The 17519-nt window shown below is 43.2% G+C and overlaps 1 protein-coding gene across 2 annotated transcripts in view; it reads left to right on the forward strand.

Annotated features, from left to right (window-relative positions):
• Positions 1-17519, forward strand: part of Camsap1 (calmodulin regulated spectrin associated protein 1) — a 64450-nt gene that overhangs the window by 25703 nt on the left and 21228 nt on the right. The window contains exons 4-6 of one of the 2 annotated variants that reach the window (XM_005346264.3): positions 9198-9278; positions 10221-10253; positions 12693-12834. In XM_005346264.3, the coding sequence (XP_005346321.1) occupies positions 9198-9278; positions 10221-10253; positions 12693-12834 (256 nt within the window). The remainder of the gene's footprint in view (positions 1-9197; positions 9279-10220; positions 10254-12692; positions 12835-17519) is intronic. The other variant, XM_005346266.3, reaches the window with a different exon arrangement.

Consider the following 17519-nt stretch of genomic DNA (forward strand, 5'->3'; position numbering starts at 1 on the left):
TTGTAGACCAGGCTGGTCTCGAACTCACAGAGATCCGCCTGCCTCTGCCTCCCGAGTGCTGGGATTAAAGGCGTGCGCCACCACCGCCCGGCACATTTGTGTATTCTTAGAGTCTTCCCTACAACTTCACAGGGGCCTCATAGGCTTCAGTGTTGAGGTCTGTATAATGTATTGAGTTTTTTTCCTTGTGGCATCCCTCTGGGATCCTGTCTTCCCTTAGCTTTGATAGTGGAAGCCTAGTCTGCCTGCATTTCTGCCATCCTGGACTCCTTCTCTCCTCCTAGCCTGAGGTGTCGTTGATACAGCCTCTACTGTGATTGAGCATCTTGGGTGGAAAATCTGGCACAGGACTACAGCTGATCAGGTGTATATCATTTTGGTTCTCTGTGCTGAAGGTGGCCTGAATCATCTCTGGTGATCACTTAGGGTTTCCTTACCTCCTAGGTGTTCTGAGTTGTACCACTGGCCCATCTTTCTGGGGCTCATTTAACTTTTTTTGGTGTGTGTGTGTTATATATTATATGCATATATGTGTTTGCATGTGTATACGTGTGTGTATGTGCATTGGCATGACTACATATGGAAGCAAGAGGTCAAAAGTTGTAAATATCTTGCCACCCAAGTTTTTTTAACTAGGGGCTTACACTGAATGGGTTGCTCCCTAATTGGCTAGAGTGTGTGGCCATTTCTCTTAGGTCATCCTATTTCCATCTCAAGAGTTGAGATTGATTGATTGTTGGGTGCTGGGAATCTGAACTCAGGTCTTCATGCTTGCATAGCAAGCACTTCACCTCCTGAATCCTCATCTCCAAGATTTTACTGATGCCTGTGATTTAAAACTCACTCTACTGAAACATAACTAATGAACCATGCCACATATGGACATGGTTCCTTGCATTTTAACAAGCGATGATATCCTTTAAATAGCCACCACAGTCAAGGCAGTTTTCTGTCATTCGTAGAATGCTGCCTTGGGCTCCTTTGCAGCCAGCCCCTCCCCCAGGCCCAGACTCATACCCATCTGCTTTTATCTTTCTATCAGTCTATCTGTCTAATTTTATGTGCATTGGTGTTTTGCCTGTATGTATGTCTGTGAGGGTGTTGAATTTCTTAGAACTGAAGTTACAGACAGTTGTGAGCTGCCATATAGATGCTGGAAATTGAACCCAGGTCCTCTGGAAGAGCAGTTAGTGCTCTTAACTACTGAACCATCTCTCTACCTGTCCCCCCCTCCCCATCTGCTTTCTTAATGGGATTAGTTTTGCTTCATCCAAGTTTTGCTTATAATGTTATTGTAACTTCTTTCACTGCACCAAATGTAGCTGTAAGTAGTTTGGTTCTGATTATGCCTTGTAGAATTTCTTTATGTGATTGTGCCATGATTTGTCAGTCACCTGCTGAGGGACATCTGGGTGCTTTCCAGTTTTTGTCTATTTTGAATAAAGCTGCTGGGGCATTTGGGTGTGTGTCTCTGGATGCTGGTACTCTTTCTTTGAGTAAATACTTAGTAGCATTGCTGGGTCAGATGAGTGTATTTTAACATTCTTGGTTAAATTATTTTGACAGAGTCTCACTAGACCAGGCTGGCCTCAGTCTCACCAGTTGCCTCTGACACCAGGTGCTGGAACTAAAGACCTATTCCACACCCAACATTTAGTTAAGTCTTTAAGAAAAAAGAAATGCTAGAATATTTTCTAAGTGAACACCTTTTTAAACTCAGGGACAGGATAGAAATCTTTTGGCTCTAACTGTTAATCAGTACTTGATCACTTGGTCTTTGATTTGGGGCGATTTGTGTGGCTGTGTAGTAGAATCTCTTGTGTTTCCTGATGTTTATATTTCTGCAAATCCTTATTTGGCTGTTTTACACAACTTTTATTTATTTTGTTTATGTGTTTGAGATAGGGTCTTACTTTGTAGTTGAAGCTGGCTTGGAACTCTGTGAAGCCTAAGCTGGCCTGAGCTTTCTGTCTTCCTGCCTCAGTCTCTTGAATGTTGTGATTACAACTGAGTAATATCATTCTTGGTTTAAACCAGTTTTTAACTGGGTTGTTTGTCTTAATCTAGTTGTAAGAGTATGTGTACCTTGTTAGGACTGTCTGTTGTGATTTTCTTAGTCTTGGCTTCTTACCATTTCTTAGTAATTGCTGTACCAAAGCAAAGGTTTCTAGAATTTTGAGGCCCAGTTTACATTTTTTCTGGCTAAGTGTTTCCTGCACTGCCCCAAGATTCAAGGATTTGCTCCCTTGCTTCCTTCTAGTGGTCTTTACTCTTGCCTTGAGCTTTCTGATGCACCTTGAGTTTATCCACTGTGCAAGAGGAGGGAAGGGATGAAATCTGCCTTCTTTTTGCCCAGAGAGCAGTTAGAGTCTCCCTGTAGCAGAGATTTTTCTTTCCTCTACCTGCTACTGTGGCAGCGGCTCCATTGGGACCCATTTGAGCTGCACATGGGAGTCTGCCTCTAGGTGTTCCTTGTCTATTGAACAGTGTGACTAGTTCCATGGTCACTTGAGGTGAGTGCAGCTTATGCAAACTGTAGAATGTAATAATGACTTGAATTTGGACAACACATGTCTTTGAACTGGATTCTTATTAAAGAAAAAATTGTTTCAGCTCTAGTAGGTTATCTGCATGTCCTCACGAATTTTTAGAATCAACTTGTTCGTTTCTACAAAAGCACTTGTAGGGATTTTGATTGGGAATCCATTGAACCTAGATCAGTTTGAGGGGACATGGATGTGTTACCCTGTTGAGGAATGCAGTCATTGTCCTTTTCATGAAATTTATCCCCAGAATTTCAGTGTTTTGAGTTGTGTTGCAAGTGGTGTTTCTTAGTTCCATTTCCAGTTGTTTGTTGCTAATCTACAGAAGCACAATTTAAAAACCCTTTCCCCTTATGGAATTGGCTCGGACCTCTTGTAGAATGTGGAGTTGAAGTGGTAGAAGGCGGCATTTTGTTTGTCCCTAATCCTCAGGACCCAGATGGTGGTCTGCAGTTATCTTCTGAGCATTACATGTCTCTGCTATTTAATATTTATTTTCTTCTTTTACCTTGATCTTATTTTTTTTTGATTCACCTTTAATTAATTAATTAATTTGTTGCGACAGATTTTCTCTGTATAACAGGCCTAACTGTCCTGCAACTTGCTTTGTAGACTAGCATGACCTCCAACTCTGCCTGCCTCTGCCTCCTGAGTGTTGGGATTAACGGCATGCACCACCACGCCTGTCTAGCACAACAATGCCTGGCTTATCTTAAATTTATTTTTTTAGAGATAGTTCTAATTCTAGCCCAAGCTGCCCTTCGAGTTCCCAGCATTTCTGCTGTCCTAGCCTCAGTCTTCACCTCTTGATTGTTACTCGCGCATAGCAACTGAGCATATTTATGCAATGATGTTTAGCACCATGTAATGGTCAGATCCAGTTAGCATATCTGTAATGTCAAGTATTCATCTTTAGGCTGAGAGCAGATGAACCTTGTTTCTAGGGGCTGGGCAAGTAGCACAGTGGGCAGAGATGCTTGTCTAGTGTGCAGGAAGCCTTGGGTTCTAGTCTCAGCACTAAAAACAAAAGCAAAATTAAATGTTTCAGCTATTGGAAGCATTACACACTCTCTGCATACGTTGTTAAGGTAGAAAGCTAGTTCCTTCAGACTTGAGCTTCTCTTCTCCTGTGTGAGGCCATGAGGTGGTGCATCCCCTCGAGCAGTGCTTTGCATTGTCTCATGGACTTACTGATGCTGTGCTTCGTCATTCCCTTTATTTTGTTTCGTTTGTGGTTTCTTGTTTAGTGGGTTATCTGAAAAGACTTGTTTGATTTTTAATATTTGGAGGGAATTTATTCCAGACACAGTTTTGTATTTTGGGCTTTATTTTTTAAAGATTTATTCTTATTATTTTTATTATGTATCTGCTGGGGGTGGGGGTGGGGCATGTGCATGCAAATGCAGGTACCTGCTCAGGCCAGAGGTATAGGATCCTTGGAGCTAGAATAACAGGTGGTGGTGAGTGGTAGAAACCAAACTCAGATCCTTAAAGAGCAGTATCTACTGTTAACTGATGAGCCATCTCTCCAGCCTGTGCTTTTTGATTTCTAGTTTAATTTGGTGGTATGGTTTGAATTCCCTGGGGTGACTGAGTCCCCTTGGCAGCTGGTGGTACCTTCACTAGTTACAGTCTTCCTACTCCTGAGGGTCATTCTCTAGGGGAACAGGAACTGCAGTGTTGTCCACTTCATGCTTCATTTTGTCAGCTCTGCTCTTCATAGGTTCAGTCTGTTATTAGGGTTTGTACATTTTTACAAATTAACCCCTGGTCTTTAAGCTGTGTCTGTCAAAAGTGAGAAATAGCCCTTGTCCCCAGAGGCTTTCTGTGTTTAGAACCCAGTATTTTTTTCTAGCTGCCTTGTGAACAGTATTGTGCCTGTGCTTTACCTCTTTCCTTCTTTGTACTTGTTTTGTGTGTGTGTGTGTGTTTATCTCATTATATAGCCTGGCTTGCCTTGAACTTATTATGTAGGCCAGGCTGGCCCCAAACTCAACAGAATCCATTTGCCTCTGCCTCATGAATGCTGGTATTAAAGGTGTGCACCACTGTACCCAGCCCTTTTGCTCTGTTGTCTTTTTGTTTAAGTGAATTCTTGAACACACTGTAGTTAGCCATCCTCATTTATTCATTTGATAGCCTCTGACTTGTATTAGAGTGTTTATCTAGACCAGTTAGATTAGTGTTATTGTCCATGTGTCTGAATTTTACCATCTGGCCTGATGTCTGGTTATCTCATCTTTTTTTTTTTAAACCTTCCCTCCTTTCTTTCTTTGGGTTACCTGTAGTTCTCCAATATTTCATAGGGGTTGCTGTAGGTTATGACGTGCATTGTTAGGTTGCCAGGGGCTACTGTGACCAGAGTGATATATTCACGGTAATAGGAGACATATTTTTCTCCTAGGAGTCTGTCGTTGTCTAATTCATTTTATGGCAGCCCCACCCAGTTAGTTCTTTTATTTTCAGCAGTCATTTGTTTATTTTGTTTTCTGTTATTTTGTACTAGCTGTGGTTGTTGCTGTGGAGGCTGCTTCTGACCAATGCTTTCTGGTTCTTGTGCCCTTCCTGGTTGTGAAAAAACAGCACTTCACAAAGACCATGTGGTGTCCACACTGCAAAAAGACAAAGAGAGTCTTGATATTTTAAGAAGATATTCTCTTTGTTGGAGGGGCATTGAATATTGTTAAGTGCAGGTGTACAGTGAGACCAGAGGAAGATGTCTGTTATTTCTTCTCTTCTTTCCTTATCCCCGTGTCACAGGGTCTCTCATTGAACCTGGCTTTGGCTAGACTGGTTGGCCTACAGTGATCCTCTTCTCTTTGCCTCCCACAGTGTTGGGGCCACATGTACTGTTGGCCTGTACTACGTGTACTATGGTACTACACACTCTGAGACAGTTCTTGAGTTGGGCAAGGGCCTGGAGATTTAAACATACACACACAGACAGTGACACAGGTCTTCCTTGAAGCAAGAATGCCTCCTTATTGTGTTCAAGGGCAGCTTATATTGTGCTCTGGCCACGCCCCAGCTCTCAGGATCTTTCAGTTGCAGACCCATCAGAAAGCATTCCCCTGCCATCAGGGTCTTGAGCTCAGAGCAGCTGCAGGCTGCTCAGAGCAGAAGAAAACAGTTTGTTGACAGGAGAGTCAGGGTCTGGTGGTCTGCAGCCACAGGTGCACCTAGTCATGCTCATCTTAAAAGAAATTACATTTTTTAAAGATTTATTTATTTATTATGTATACAACATTCTGCCTCCATGTATGCGCAAACACCAGAGGAGGGCACCAGATCTCATTACAGATGGTTGTGAGCCACCATGTGGTTGCTGGGAACTGAACTCAGGACCTCTGGAAGAGCAGCCAGTGCTCTTAACTACTGAGCCATCTCTCCAGCCCCAAGAAATTACATTTTATCTGTCTGTATATAAAAGTATGTGTGCTTGTGCTAATGGTGCCATACAGAGGTCAGAGGACAACTTGTGAAAGTTGATTCTCTAATTCTACTATGTGGGTCCCAGGGATTGAACTCGTATTGTTAGGCTTGGTAGCAAGTGTCTTTACTCACTGAGCCTTCTTGCCAACCAGCTTCCACCTTCCCCCTCTTTCAACACTGGGACTTACTGAGCCATCTCCCTAACTTGTATATATTTTTATTTACTTTTGGTTTGTTTGCTTGCTTATTTATTGGTTGACTGATTAATTGATTGATTCCCGGTCTCTCTCTATAACTCTGGCTGTCCTGGAACTCACTCTGTAGATCAGGCAAGTCTTGAACTCACAGAGATCTGTCTGTCTTTGCTTCCCAAGTGCTTGGATTAAAGGTGTGTGCCTATATTTATATCTTGAAATGGGGTATCGCATATCCCAGGCTAGTCTCATACTGGTTATTGTTATATAGTTGAAGATGAATTTGAACTACTAGTTCTCTTGCCTTCATACCCCAAGGGTTATACCTAGTTTTATGTGGTACCAGGAATTGAACCTAGGGCCTTGTGAATATTAGACACTCTACTGACTGAGTTATACCAATCCCTCCCTTTTTTAAGAGACAGGATTTTGCTATTCTAGGTTGGCCTGGAACTCACTATGTGGCTCAGACTGGGCCTCAAGCTCTCAGCAGTCTTACCTCAAACTCCCAAGTGCTGGGATAAGCTTCGTGTACTACCTTGCCTAGTGTAATCCCAGCAGGATCTCTGATTTCTAGGTGTCCCTGGATCCCATTTGGAGAACTGGCTGTACTTGCACATTTCCAGCTGCAGTTTCCTTCCCACCTAGTAACTCCTGCAGTGGTTTTTATAGAATAGGTGTGAATTCACTGAGCCTTGGCTTCCTGGAAGAGACTTAATAGACATTTTTTTTCAGGTGCTACTACAGCTGGATATAGACAGTGGTTGGCAGCGTCTGTCTTTGGGTGAAGAGGAGGCACTGGGGGCTGAGATGACAATTCTTGCCCCAATTATATTTTTTAAAAGTCAGTATCTATTCTCATGGTCAGCTTTACTTCCCCCTCAGAATGTGGGGTGTGTGTCTTGTATCCTCTCTTCCTCTCCTATCTGTCTCTCAGCCCACTCCTGCCCTAGCTGCTATGCTCTCCCCTGTGCTTTCTGGGCCGTATGGCTCCCAGCAGACACTTGGTTTGCTTTGCTGTGGTTATTCTCCTTGATTCTGAAAATAATGTATGTTTTCCTTTAAAATACAAAATTAATTTACATTTTAGGTACAAAGATAGAATTTTATGTAGTACTTTTAAAATTTTTTTATATATGTAATAACAAGGGCCACATATATCCAAGACTGGTTTGGAACTCAACTTTGTAGCTGACTAAGACCTTGAACTTCTGATCTTTCTGCCTGCATCTCCCAAGGGCTGAGATGACAGCAAGCACGAGCCACCTCATCTAGTTTTTGTGAGTGGCTTTACTCTCCTTCAAAAATCTGACTATTGGCTTGGTAAGATGGCTTATCAGATAAGGGTCCTTGCTGCCAAGTCTGCCAACCTGAGACTGGTCCTTATCCACATGGTAGGAGAGAACTGCTTCCTGTAAGTTGTCTTCTGACCTCCATGTGTGTACTGTGGCACTGTGAGCACAAGCACATGTACACACATAGAGATAGACAGACAGACAGACAATGTGCACCTATGGCCTTACCCTGTGTGGGGCAGAGATAAGCAGTTGTAAACTACTATGCAAGTGCTGGAACTTAAACCCAGGTCATCTGCAAAAGCTAGTGCTTTTACTACTGAGCTCTCTCTCTAGCCCCTTTATCTTAGTTTTAAAGAGATTTTTCTACCTTCTTGATGTTATGTAATGTAGTGGTATTTCATTTGTATTTTAATAAATAAAGCTTGCCTGAATATCAGAGAGTAAAACAGCCACACTGGTCAGCCATACAGACCAGGCAGTAGTTTGGCACACCTTTAATTCCAGTAGCTACACTAGTTAGCCATAGAAGCCAGGCGGTAGTGGTGCATGTCTTTAATTCCAGCCTTAGAAAGGAATATAAAACAGGAGGAGACAGGTCTCTGCTCAGTCTCATTCTGAGATTTCCTAGAGGCAGGATTGCCATTTTGGTTTGAGGTAGAGGTAAGAGCCAGTGGTTGGCTGTTTAGCTTTTCTGATCTTCAGGTTGAACCCTAATATCTGTCTCTGGGTTTTTATTATTCGTATTACAGTGTAGTTCAAATACTGTTTTTTTTTTGGGGGGGGGTTTCGAGACAAGGTTTCCCTGTGGTTTTGGAGCCTGTCCTGGAACTAGCTCTGTAGACCAGGCTGGTCTCGAACTCACAGAGATCCGCCTGCCTCTGCCTCCCAAGTGCTGGGATTAAAGGCGTGCGCCACCACCGCCCGGCTCAAATACTGTTTTTTATTTGTTGATGAGCCACTCAGTCATGCACATTTTCCCCCTAACTATCACTCTGACCACTTCTAGGTATTAATGTGTATTTTTACAAAATAAAATTATTATTTTATAAATACAAATTAAGGCATTATTGTTTGTGTGCAGGATTACGTGTGGGTGCACATGACACAACAGGCATGTTGTAGCCAGAGGACAACTTTGTGGAGCTTGTTCTCTCTCCTTCTGTCTTTATATGGGTTCCAGGGATTGAACTCTAGATACTAGGCTAGAGTGACAGTTGCTTTATCTTCTGAACTAGCTCACTGACCCAGTATAAACAGAAATTTGATACTATCTTAATTTCAAGAGAGATTACTTAAGTCTCTGTTTTTTTGTTTTTTTTTTTTTAGGGATGCACAGCTTGGGTTTTTATAGTTGAACTTTATTTTGTGTTGACTTTCTCTGGTCAGATATAACCCAAGATTAGGTAGATTGTTATGGGTTGTCAGCAGACAGCTGTATACACAGTGTGCATGGGGTCTGACCTTCATGACCACAGTGGAGAGGGAAGAGCCTTGTACTGGTGTTTGGAGGCACAGTGATTTCTTTGCAGGAGCAGGCTGACCCTGTGAGTCCTGGTAAGACTTGGATCACATGGAATCCAACTGTTTTTACATCTTTGTAATTGACCTGATAGCACTTGTGTCTCAAGAGTTAACAGTAGGTGCTCTGGATCTCCTGGTGATGAAATGGAGATATAGGGGATGACATGGGGGAGCAGTGGCCTTCTTAATGCATTTTCCTTCTGTCTTAGGTAAATCTTAAAATGAGAGAGATAACAGAGAAAGAAGTTAAATTAAAACAGCAGCCACTGGAAAGTCCTGCCCATCAAAAGGTAAAGGGTAAATTTAATTTCTTCAGAACACATTAAGTTAATGTTAGTAGTAAAGAATTATGTCTGTTTCTACTTGCTCATTCTATATTTTTGTCATTCCAAGCAAGCTAGCCTCTTAGATTCTACTGGTGGCTGATTCTCAATGCTTCAATTAGGCGTTACCTTGGGCAGCCTGTCTTCTGTCCCTACCCCCAAAAAGGGTTCATAGTTTGAACAAGGGGTATTCTGGGAGGACTTGGGAGGATCAATAATGGAAACAATGTAGCCTGAGCTGAGAGTGAACTTCTGAAGGTAAGAGATTGAGCAGAAAACAACTGTAGTAGCTGTGCCTTGGCAGATTCTTGAGATGGCCTGTTAGGTTTCATGAGGCCGGTGGGGGTCTGAAGCCCAGTGCCTGGAGCCAGTGGGAAGTGTGTACCTTGGAATGGGTGCAGATGGGTGTGTTCATCCCACATTCTGGCTTTGGCCTCATTTCTGGCCATTTTCTCTTTTGCCAAGGCCATGTGTTACAGTCAGTGGTGTGTACACAGGAGTGCCTGACTGTTGACACAGTTTTACTGCTGAGAGCAACATGTATTCTCCCCCTTGTAGTTTTCTCTCTATATTGTCTAGCTCTGGTCAGTTGGGTTGAGTGCCTGCCTAATCCTTGGATGGGACAGACACACATGGGTATAGACAAAGGGAGCAGAACTCTAGCCTGGTCCCTGACTTTGTCAAGTGTGGAACTATTCTTTGCTGTTGTGAAGGATAGCGTTGTGAAGGGGAAAAGTTATCTTCCAGTTGAATTGACTGGTATTGTGATTGACTGAGGTCATGCACACTGGAAAGCCTTTGCTTACCAGAGGCTATCTCCACCTCTTCGTGTGAGCATGTGTGTCATGGCCACGCCTGGACCTACAGTGCTGACATTCCTTTCCACCTTCCTTCCCGCTTCCTGAGCAGTCTCCCTCCAAGTGGTATTGGAAGTTAGTACCCGTAAGTGACCCAGGCCACCAGGCGCAATCTGCAAAGCCATCTTGTTGCCATCATGCGCTTCCATTAAATTGCTCGCACTCAAGACTGGGTTTTTGTTTGTTTGTTTAAATGTCCAACTGGGGGTTGTGTTACATCTTCTCTAGCATGAGCCCTGCTGGCCACGCTGATGGGCTTTGTTATGTGGCACTTTGGAATTGCCGTGTCCATTTCCCCCAGGTTCTAAGTGATCTCTAAGTAACCAGTGTAGCATAGCTGACAGGAAACAGTCTTTCCTCGTAGACCTCAAGAGTCTGACGGTGACCTAGTGACTGGCATCAATCCTTAACCTTTTTTCCTGCTGCTACTTTGCCTGAGAGGTGGTATCTACCGTGACCTTTCCTACTACCTATATCCTAGGCTGTCAGGTTGGGAAGGTGTTCCCCCACTGAGGGCACAGGCGGGCTGCAGAAAGTACTCTTGCTGGTGTGTCTTGATATGGTTCCTTGTTACCATCCCTCAGGCCTATATGGAAGTCAACTCAGATTCTGCGATCTGAGTTAGGTCAGTTCAGATGCAGGGCTACTGAAATAATTTTAATACAAATTTTAGAAACCAGGATTATATTTAGTAATTTCAGCAGTACCTCACTGGTGACCAATTCTGGAAGTGGGCCAGTTTGTCACTGCCCTTATATGCCTGGTGCCAAGTGGTGCTTTTTCATGTGAACTTTTGGGCACATATCTCTTTGCAGATGGTTTTGAATGTGCCCTTTGATTGCTTGGATCCTGTAGCTTTATTATTTGGCCCAGATTGTCCTTTGGGTTCTCACTTGGACCCATGGCTGTGGGCTACAAAAAGCTTATGTAATAGTAGGTTGTACTGCCTGATGATGTGTTAGAAGGCGAAGGCATGCTTAACGGGTGTTTGAGTCCTGAGTTTGACTAAGGCAGAGGCTCACAAACTCAGGTGTCAGAGAGGTTTGGTTTCAGATAAGTTTCATGAAAAAAGAGAAATATAACCAAAATTAATCTCCCTTATCTTGCCTTTGTTAGAGAGGCTGTGGGTGTCCTATAGTGATGTTTAGCAAATAGACCAATAAGAAAAAGTGTGGTAAAGATTAACAGATTATGGGTTTTATCTGAACGTTTCACAATAGAAGTTTGAAGCTGTGGGTGAGCAAAACAGTCATGTGAGCCTCTTGCACCCCTGTACTTCAGTGTCAGCCTAATTTTTACCCATACCATCCATCTTTACTCAAGAAATCATTTGCTTTACTGCATGCCTGCTCACTCCCTGTCTGCTCTCTCCGTGAAAGCCTGGCCTGGAGCATGCTGTGATGCATTGCATGCTGGAACCTGTGGACTTTGCACGTGTGGTACAGTATGAGGCGGGTTCCCTGTGATAGTACATGTCATGGGCTCTGAGAAACAAGTTAAAATGTATGTTGGAATATACAGTCAACACAAAACAAGCCTTGTTGCTAAATCCTAGGGGATCTGTTGTGTTTTCTGGCAAGCATCACTACTGGTTATTTCGAATTTCTGTAGAGGCATCAGCCTGAAGTCTAGATTCTAAGATGATTTTTTGATTTGGGTTCACCTGCAGAACTCTCAGAAACCAACAGTTCTTGTTATAGACAGGTGCTGGCTTTCTCTTTTTTAGTTTCTGTTGTGTATGTGCCCCCTCTGGAGGAAATGTGACTGGTGGTTATCCTGCCCTGAGCACTGACACAGACGAGCAGTACACTGCACTAGCTCTGGGGCAGTTGTCTCTTCACTGAGCAGCCCTCTTTGCTAAGTTCTCTCTGACCATGGGCAGAGAGGCTTGGACTATGATGCTTAGAATACTGACAGGAGGCTTCCTCAGGTGTGAACATGAGGGAGCCTTGGCCTGGCATTTGCTTGATGATCTTGCAGGTTTTAGTCCTGATGTTTCTCTTGCAGTTCTTGGTGACTGGCGTGGAAATGTGAGAAATTTGTTGAACCTGGTTTCTGAAATTTCTAAAGCAATCAATTAATGTTATTTTATTAATGATCAATGCTAATCTTGATAATACTTAGAAAAGTGCCTGTAGCTTGGGTCTTTCAACCTCTGAATGCTCACTGTTTAACTTGTTTCTCATTAGTTTGTAATGCATTGGCTTATAATAGTGTAGATGTGCGTTTTGTCTCCTTCCCATGTGTGCCCACTGCCAGAGTCAGTTTAGAGTTAGACTGGCCCTGGTAGTGTTAGCAGTGGATCTCTGCCATCCATTGTACCCATGGACCCCAGTCCTGGATCTGACTTGTTTAATCTGGACAGAGGATATCATCCACACAGTTTTAATTTTTCTAGGCAATAACAGTTGGTCTTTATGTGGCTCTAGGCTTGGTGTAAATCTTACTCTAGCAGTGTGCCTATAACATACACAGGGTGAAGTGATCTCACACGTAGAGACCATTTTCCTTTTATCAACTGCAGGTCCGCTATCGGCGAGAGCACCTTTCCGCTAGGCAGTCACCCTACTTCCCGTTGTTGGAGGACTTGATGAGAGACGGCAGTGATGGCGCTGCTCTCTTAGCGGTGGTTCACTATTATTGCCCAGAGCAGATGAAACTGGATGGTGAGTGGAGAATGCTTCCCCTGAACAGACCTGAAAGGGAACAGTGTGCATTTAATATGCAAGGAAAACCCAAGGAATTAGTATGGAGTCCCTGTATCAGCTGGCATCCTACCACATACCTAGAAATGCCGAGAGACCAAGTATCTCTGCATCGTATGTGATGTGGAAATTGCCCATTGATATTTGGATAATATGTCATTGTATTTTGTGACTTTGCCTCTGTTTCAGAGTGAGTGAGATTTAAAATCCTTCCTTATTTTGAAACACCTAGAAAGTAAGCCGGACAGGGTGGCACACACCTGTAATTCTGGCATTTGGTAGGCTGAGTTTTGACCAAGATCAGCCTGGGCTGAATAAATGAGACCCCTTGTCAGACCAAAAATAAACAACTCTGTAGACCTTTCTGAAGACATAAGGATGAATGCTAGAATCAGTTTGTCTCCTGCCTTGGCCTGATGCCTGAAAACCTCTTTCTAGGTGATTGTGTCCTGCAGGGGGAGGAGGAAAGTGAGTGGTTGTGAAGGGCTTGGCGCAGACCTGCTAAGGTGATGTGGAAGCACCAGTTGTCAGTGGTTCGGTGTCCTAAGTACCTTTTGTTTGGCGTGGGCAGGTAGAAGGCTAGGGACCCCACTAGTGGACATTGCTTCAGACTTTAGCCCTGGACATCTTAGGCTGGTGTTATGCCTACTCCAGGCATGGAATCGCAGATAATACATTCTTTACAGATACAGAGGTGACTTGTAGGACAGGGAAAAGGGCTAGAGGGATGGCTCCGCAGTCTTCCAGAGGCCCTGAGTTCAATTCCCAGCACCCACATAGCAGCTTAAAACTCTCTGTAACCCCAGTTCCAGAGCACTGCCAACTGTGGTAAAACACCAATGCACATAAAAATAATTTTAAAAAATGATAAAATAGCCGGGCGGTGGTGGCGCACGCCTTTAATCCCAGCACTCGGGAGGCAGAGGCAGGTGGATCTCTGTGAGTTCGAGACCAGCCTGGTCTACAAGAGCTAGTTCCAGGACAGGCTCCAAAACCACAGAGAAACCTTGTCTCGAAAAACCAAAAAAAAAAAAAAAAAGATAAAATAGTTTAAAAGAAAAACAGGAAGAGCTCTAGGTTCCAGGAGGATAAAAGCTGCAGGTGGACAATGAGCTCCTCACATCCAGCTGGCCTTGGTCCTATGACTAGGACTTTTTGGGGAAGAGTACCAGAAAAGTCCTAGCTCACCCAGAAAAATGCAAGGAGGCTCTTCAAGTACCTGTGTCTCTGAAGGACTAAGAAGTGAGTGAGAGGGAGGCCAGGTCCACAAAACAAAAAACAATTCTGGGGAAATAATTCAGTGGTATACACTTACTTAGCATGACTGAGTCCTTGGGCTCAGTCTCCTGTATCACACAGAAAAGGAATAATGTTTTCTGGGGTATAGCTCAGTAATTTAATGCTTATATATAGCTTGCAAAGGCACCAGGTTTTTTCCCCAGCACTGAAAGTAAAACTGGTTTAGTGTTAGCAACACTCTGGCCCATCTTCAGAAACCACATTTTCCAAGGAAATGTACCCCAGTGGAACTCTTAAATGTCACACAGGTTTAAGGCCAAGACTTAGGTGGAAGAGCATAGACTGCTTAAAACACGGGGGGACATAAAAAAAGAAATAGAAGCGGTAGGGAAGAGGTTAGGGCGGGCACTCCAGCTCAAAGTTTTGGGGCTTTCCCCTTCTGCTCTGCAGCTCCAGCTGACCTGAAGCTCTAGGTATTTTAGACTGCCCTTGAACACGTGTTCCTCCTGCCTTCTGAGAGTTAGAGATACACGCACCACTGCCTGTTGTGCTTTGCCATCTCCTTTTACATCTACAGCTCCGTCTCCACTTGTCTGCTTTGTTTGCTTCTCTGTCTATTTTGAGACAAGGTCTCTACATAGCCCTGACTGTCCTGGAACTCAGTATATCGACCAGGCTAACCTCACATTCACAGAGATCCTCCTGCTTCTTCCTCTTGAGTTACTGGGATTAAAGGCATGTGCCACCATGCCTGGCCTGTACCCTGCTTTTTAACCTGCCTTTTGAGGACCTTTTGGCAGAAAGTAATATTGGGCCTAACATCATTATTGGAAACAAAAGGGCAGAATTACATGAAGAAGCTGACAAGCCACACATAGCTAACTGAAACTGACAGAAGCAGGAATTTGGTAATACCATAGAAGACTTGAATACAAATGTGGCAGACTACATTTATTGTACCAGATACTGTGCTAATACTAAATAAAAATAATTGATCACGGCTGGCAAGATGGACAGGGTAAAAGTGCTTACTGCCAAGCCTGATGACCTGAGTTCAGATCCAGAACACACAGGGTGGAATGACAGAACTGATTCCTGCAAGTTGTGCCCTGGCCTCCATATACACAAATATTTGCAAATAATGACCCTGGGCCAGGTGTGGTGGGACACATCTTTATTTAGTGTTGTATTCCCCCCCCCCCCCCAATACATACTCAAGAAGCAGAGATAGGCAAAACTGAGTTAAAGGACAAGCCTGGTTTTCAAAGCCAGGTCCAGGCTGGTCAGGGTCACATAATTGAGACCACGCCTGAAAAAAACAAAACAAAAACAAAAAAGACCTAGGTGGGTTAGAAAATGGCTCAGTAGTTAAGAGTACCAGCTGCTGTTTCAGAGGTCGTGAGTTCAACTCCTAGCAGCCACAGGCTTACAACCATCTATAGTTGGATGCAGACATTTGTGCAGATAGAGCACTTATATACATAGAATAAATAAATAAATAAATCATTTTTTTAAAAAAAGAGAGAACTTGATCAAAGCCACATAAGAAATTGCAACAGATTCCAAAGCTTATGTTCTTACTAGTTCAGAACATTAGAAATCAGAAACAAAGACAGCTAGCTCCTTTCTGTAATACTTGCAGACCAGGGGCAATATGTATAAATGCTCCATGAGTAAGAGAAGTCAGAACTGGTGGGTAAGAGCTGCAAGAGTGGGGGCTTTTTATATGTTTTCACTGATAGGTAACAACCATTTAAAATAACACTGGGACTGGAGAGATGGTGCAGAGGTTAAGAGCACTGGCTGCTCTGGGTTCAAATCCAGAGGTACTTCCTTGCTGGATTTCATTAAGACTTTTACTTGTTCCACATGCAACACAGGGAAGGCATTTTCTTTACAGAAACTTGTCTTAAGAACAAGATCCACAGTTACTGAGGTTTGGCATCAGCTGGCTTTTTACATTGGTCACCTGCAGCAAAGGCCACTTCCTAATGCCTCCCTCTAACAGTGAAGGGGTGCCCAGGGTGCTCCCCTGACATTTGAGAAAATCCCCTGAGTGCAGCTATAGTTCAGAATATACAGACAGCAGTAAGAAGCTGGGATCTAGTTGCTAAGAATGAATACTGGGAAGGGGCATTTAGAAAACAGTCATATGGTATGTCCACATTAGGTTCCATATAGTTCTGAGGAAGTGTGTGCATTTTGTTATCTGAAGTGTAAGAGTCTACTAAAGAGTTAGATGGCTAAGTAGAAAAAAGAATCTCCCAGGAAACAGAACAAAAAAGCGAAGACATGGAAGTAAAGGAGAAACTAGAAAAATGAGATCAATTTAGGAGGAACTAACAGAATAGAGAAGATTTAGCCAAGGGAAGTGTAGATGTCCCTGGGATGAGCATAGACAAATTTTAAGAATCTTCTGAATGTGTCTAATCAAAGGACTGTGGTGTATACACTAGGAAGGCCCCAAATAACTTCGTGAGAAGGCAGAGCAGGTTACACAGAGTAGGAGATCGTATGACAGCAGCAGAACCCTTAACCAAGTCCTGGAAGCAACACAGCCTGCTCTTTCTAGTGCCCCCACCTCACACCTCTGTACTCCAGGTTTGCTGGGGAGAGGTGACATGGAACACTTCATTTTTCTTTGTGGAATTTAAAAGACAATGTATCTTTTTGAAATAAAAATAAAAAAGTAAATTTAGGAGTAAAATAGTAAAATAGAAACATTTTAAATGTTTTGAAGAGAAAACTGTAAAACTTAAAAGCTGTTCTTTTGACAAATTAATAAAATAGATAATTTTCCAGACTGCTTAGTCAATAAAAGGGGACAAAATAAAAACTGCAGAAAACAAGACAACATAAATTCAGGTCTAGTAGACATGAAATAAAAATATGAGTATTTCTGTGCTGAGTATGTTGACAATGTTCTGACACAAACAGTGTGTATTGGAGGAGGAGGAGGAATGGAGAGCTAGAGACTCATGACTACAAGGCATTAGGAACTTTTGCTGGGGCATTTTCCCATACTTGTAAAAAGTTGACAGTTTCTGTGGTTTATAAATTGTGTCAGAGAGCAGGGAAGATGGAATGCTGTTGGTCTCTGTGTAAGAGGGTTATCCCTGGCTCACTGGGAAGAGACCTCAGAAGATAGTTAAGGCTGGCTTGTCTTGTCAGCACAGATCAAAACCTAGTGTAAAATGTTGGAAGACAAGACTCGAAACCTTTACACCTGCGTTTTACACAACTAGCTTAGTAGGTGTACTTCCTGGCCTGCAGTGATGTAATTTTACCTGGCAGATGCTGTGGTCTACAGGCTGCCCCAGCTGTGGACCAAATATGTATGAACAGGACCAGTACCTTGTATCCTGTAGGCTGACTGCGTCAGGAGGCAAGGAGGAACCCTGGTGATA

The sequence above is a fragment of the Microtus ochrogaster genome, chromosome 4 (genome assembly GCF_000317375.1).
Source record: "Microtus ochrogaster isolate Prairie Vole_2 chromosome 4, MicOch1.0, whole genome shotgun sequence".
NCBI lineage: Eukaryota > Metazoa > Chordata > Mammalia > Rodentia > Cricetidae > Microtus > Microtus ochrogaster.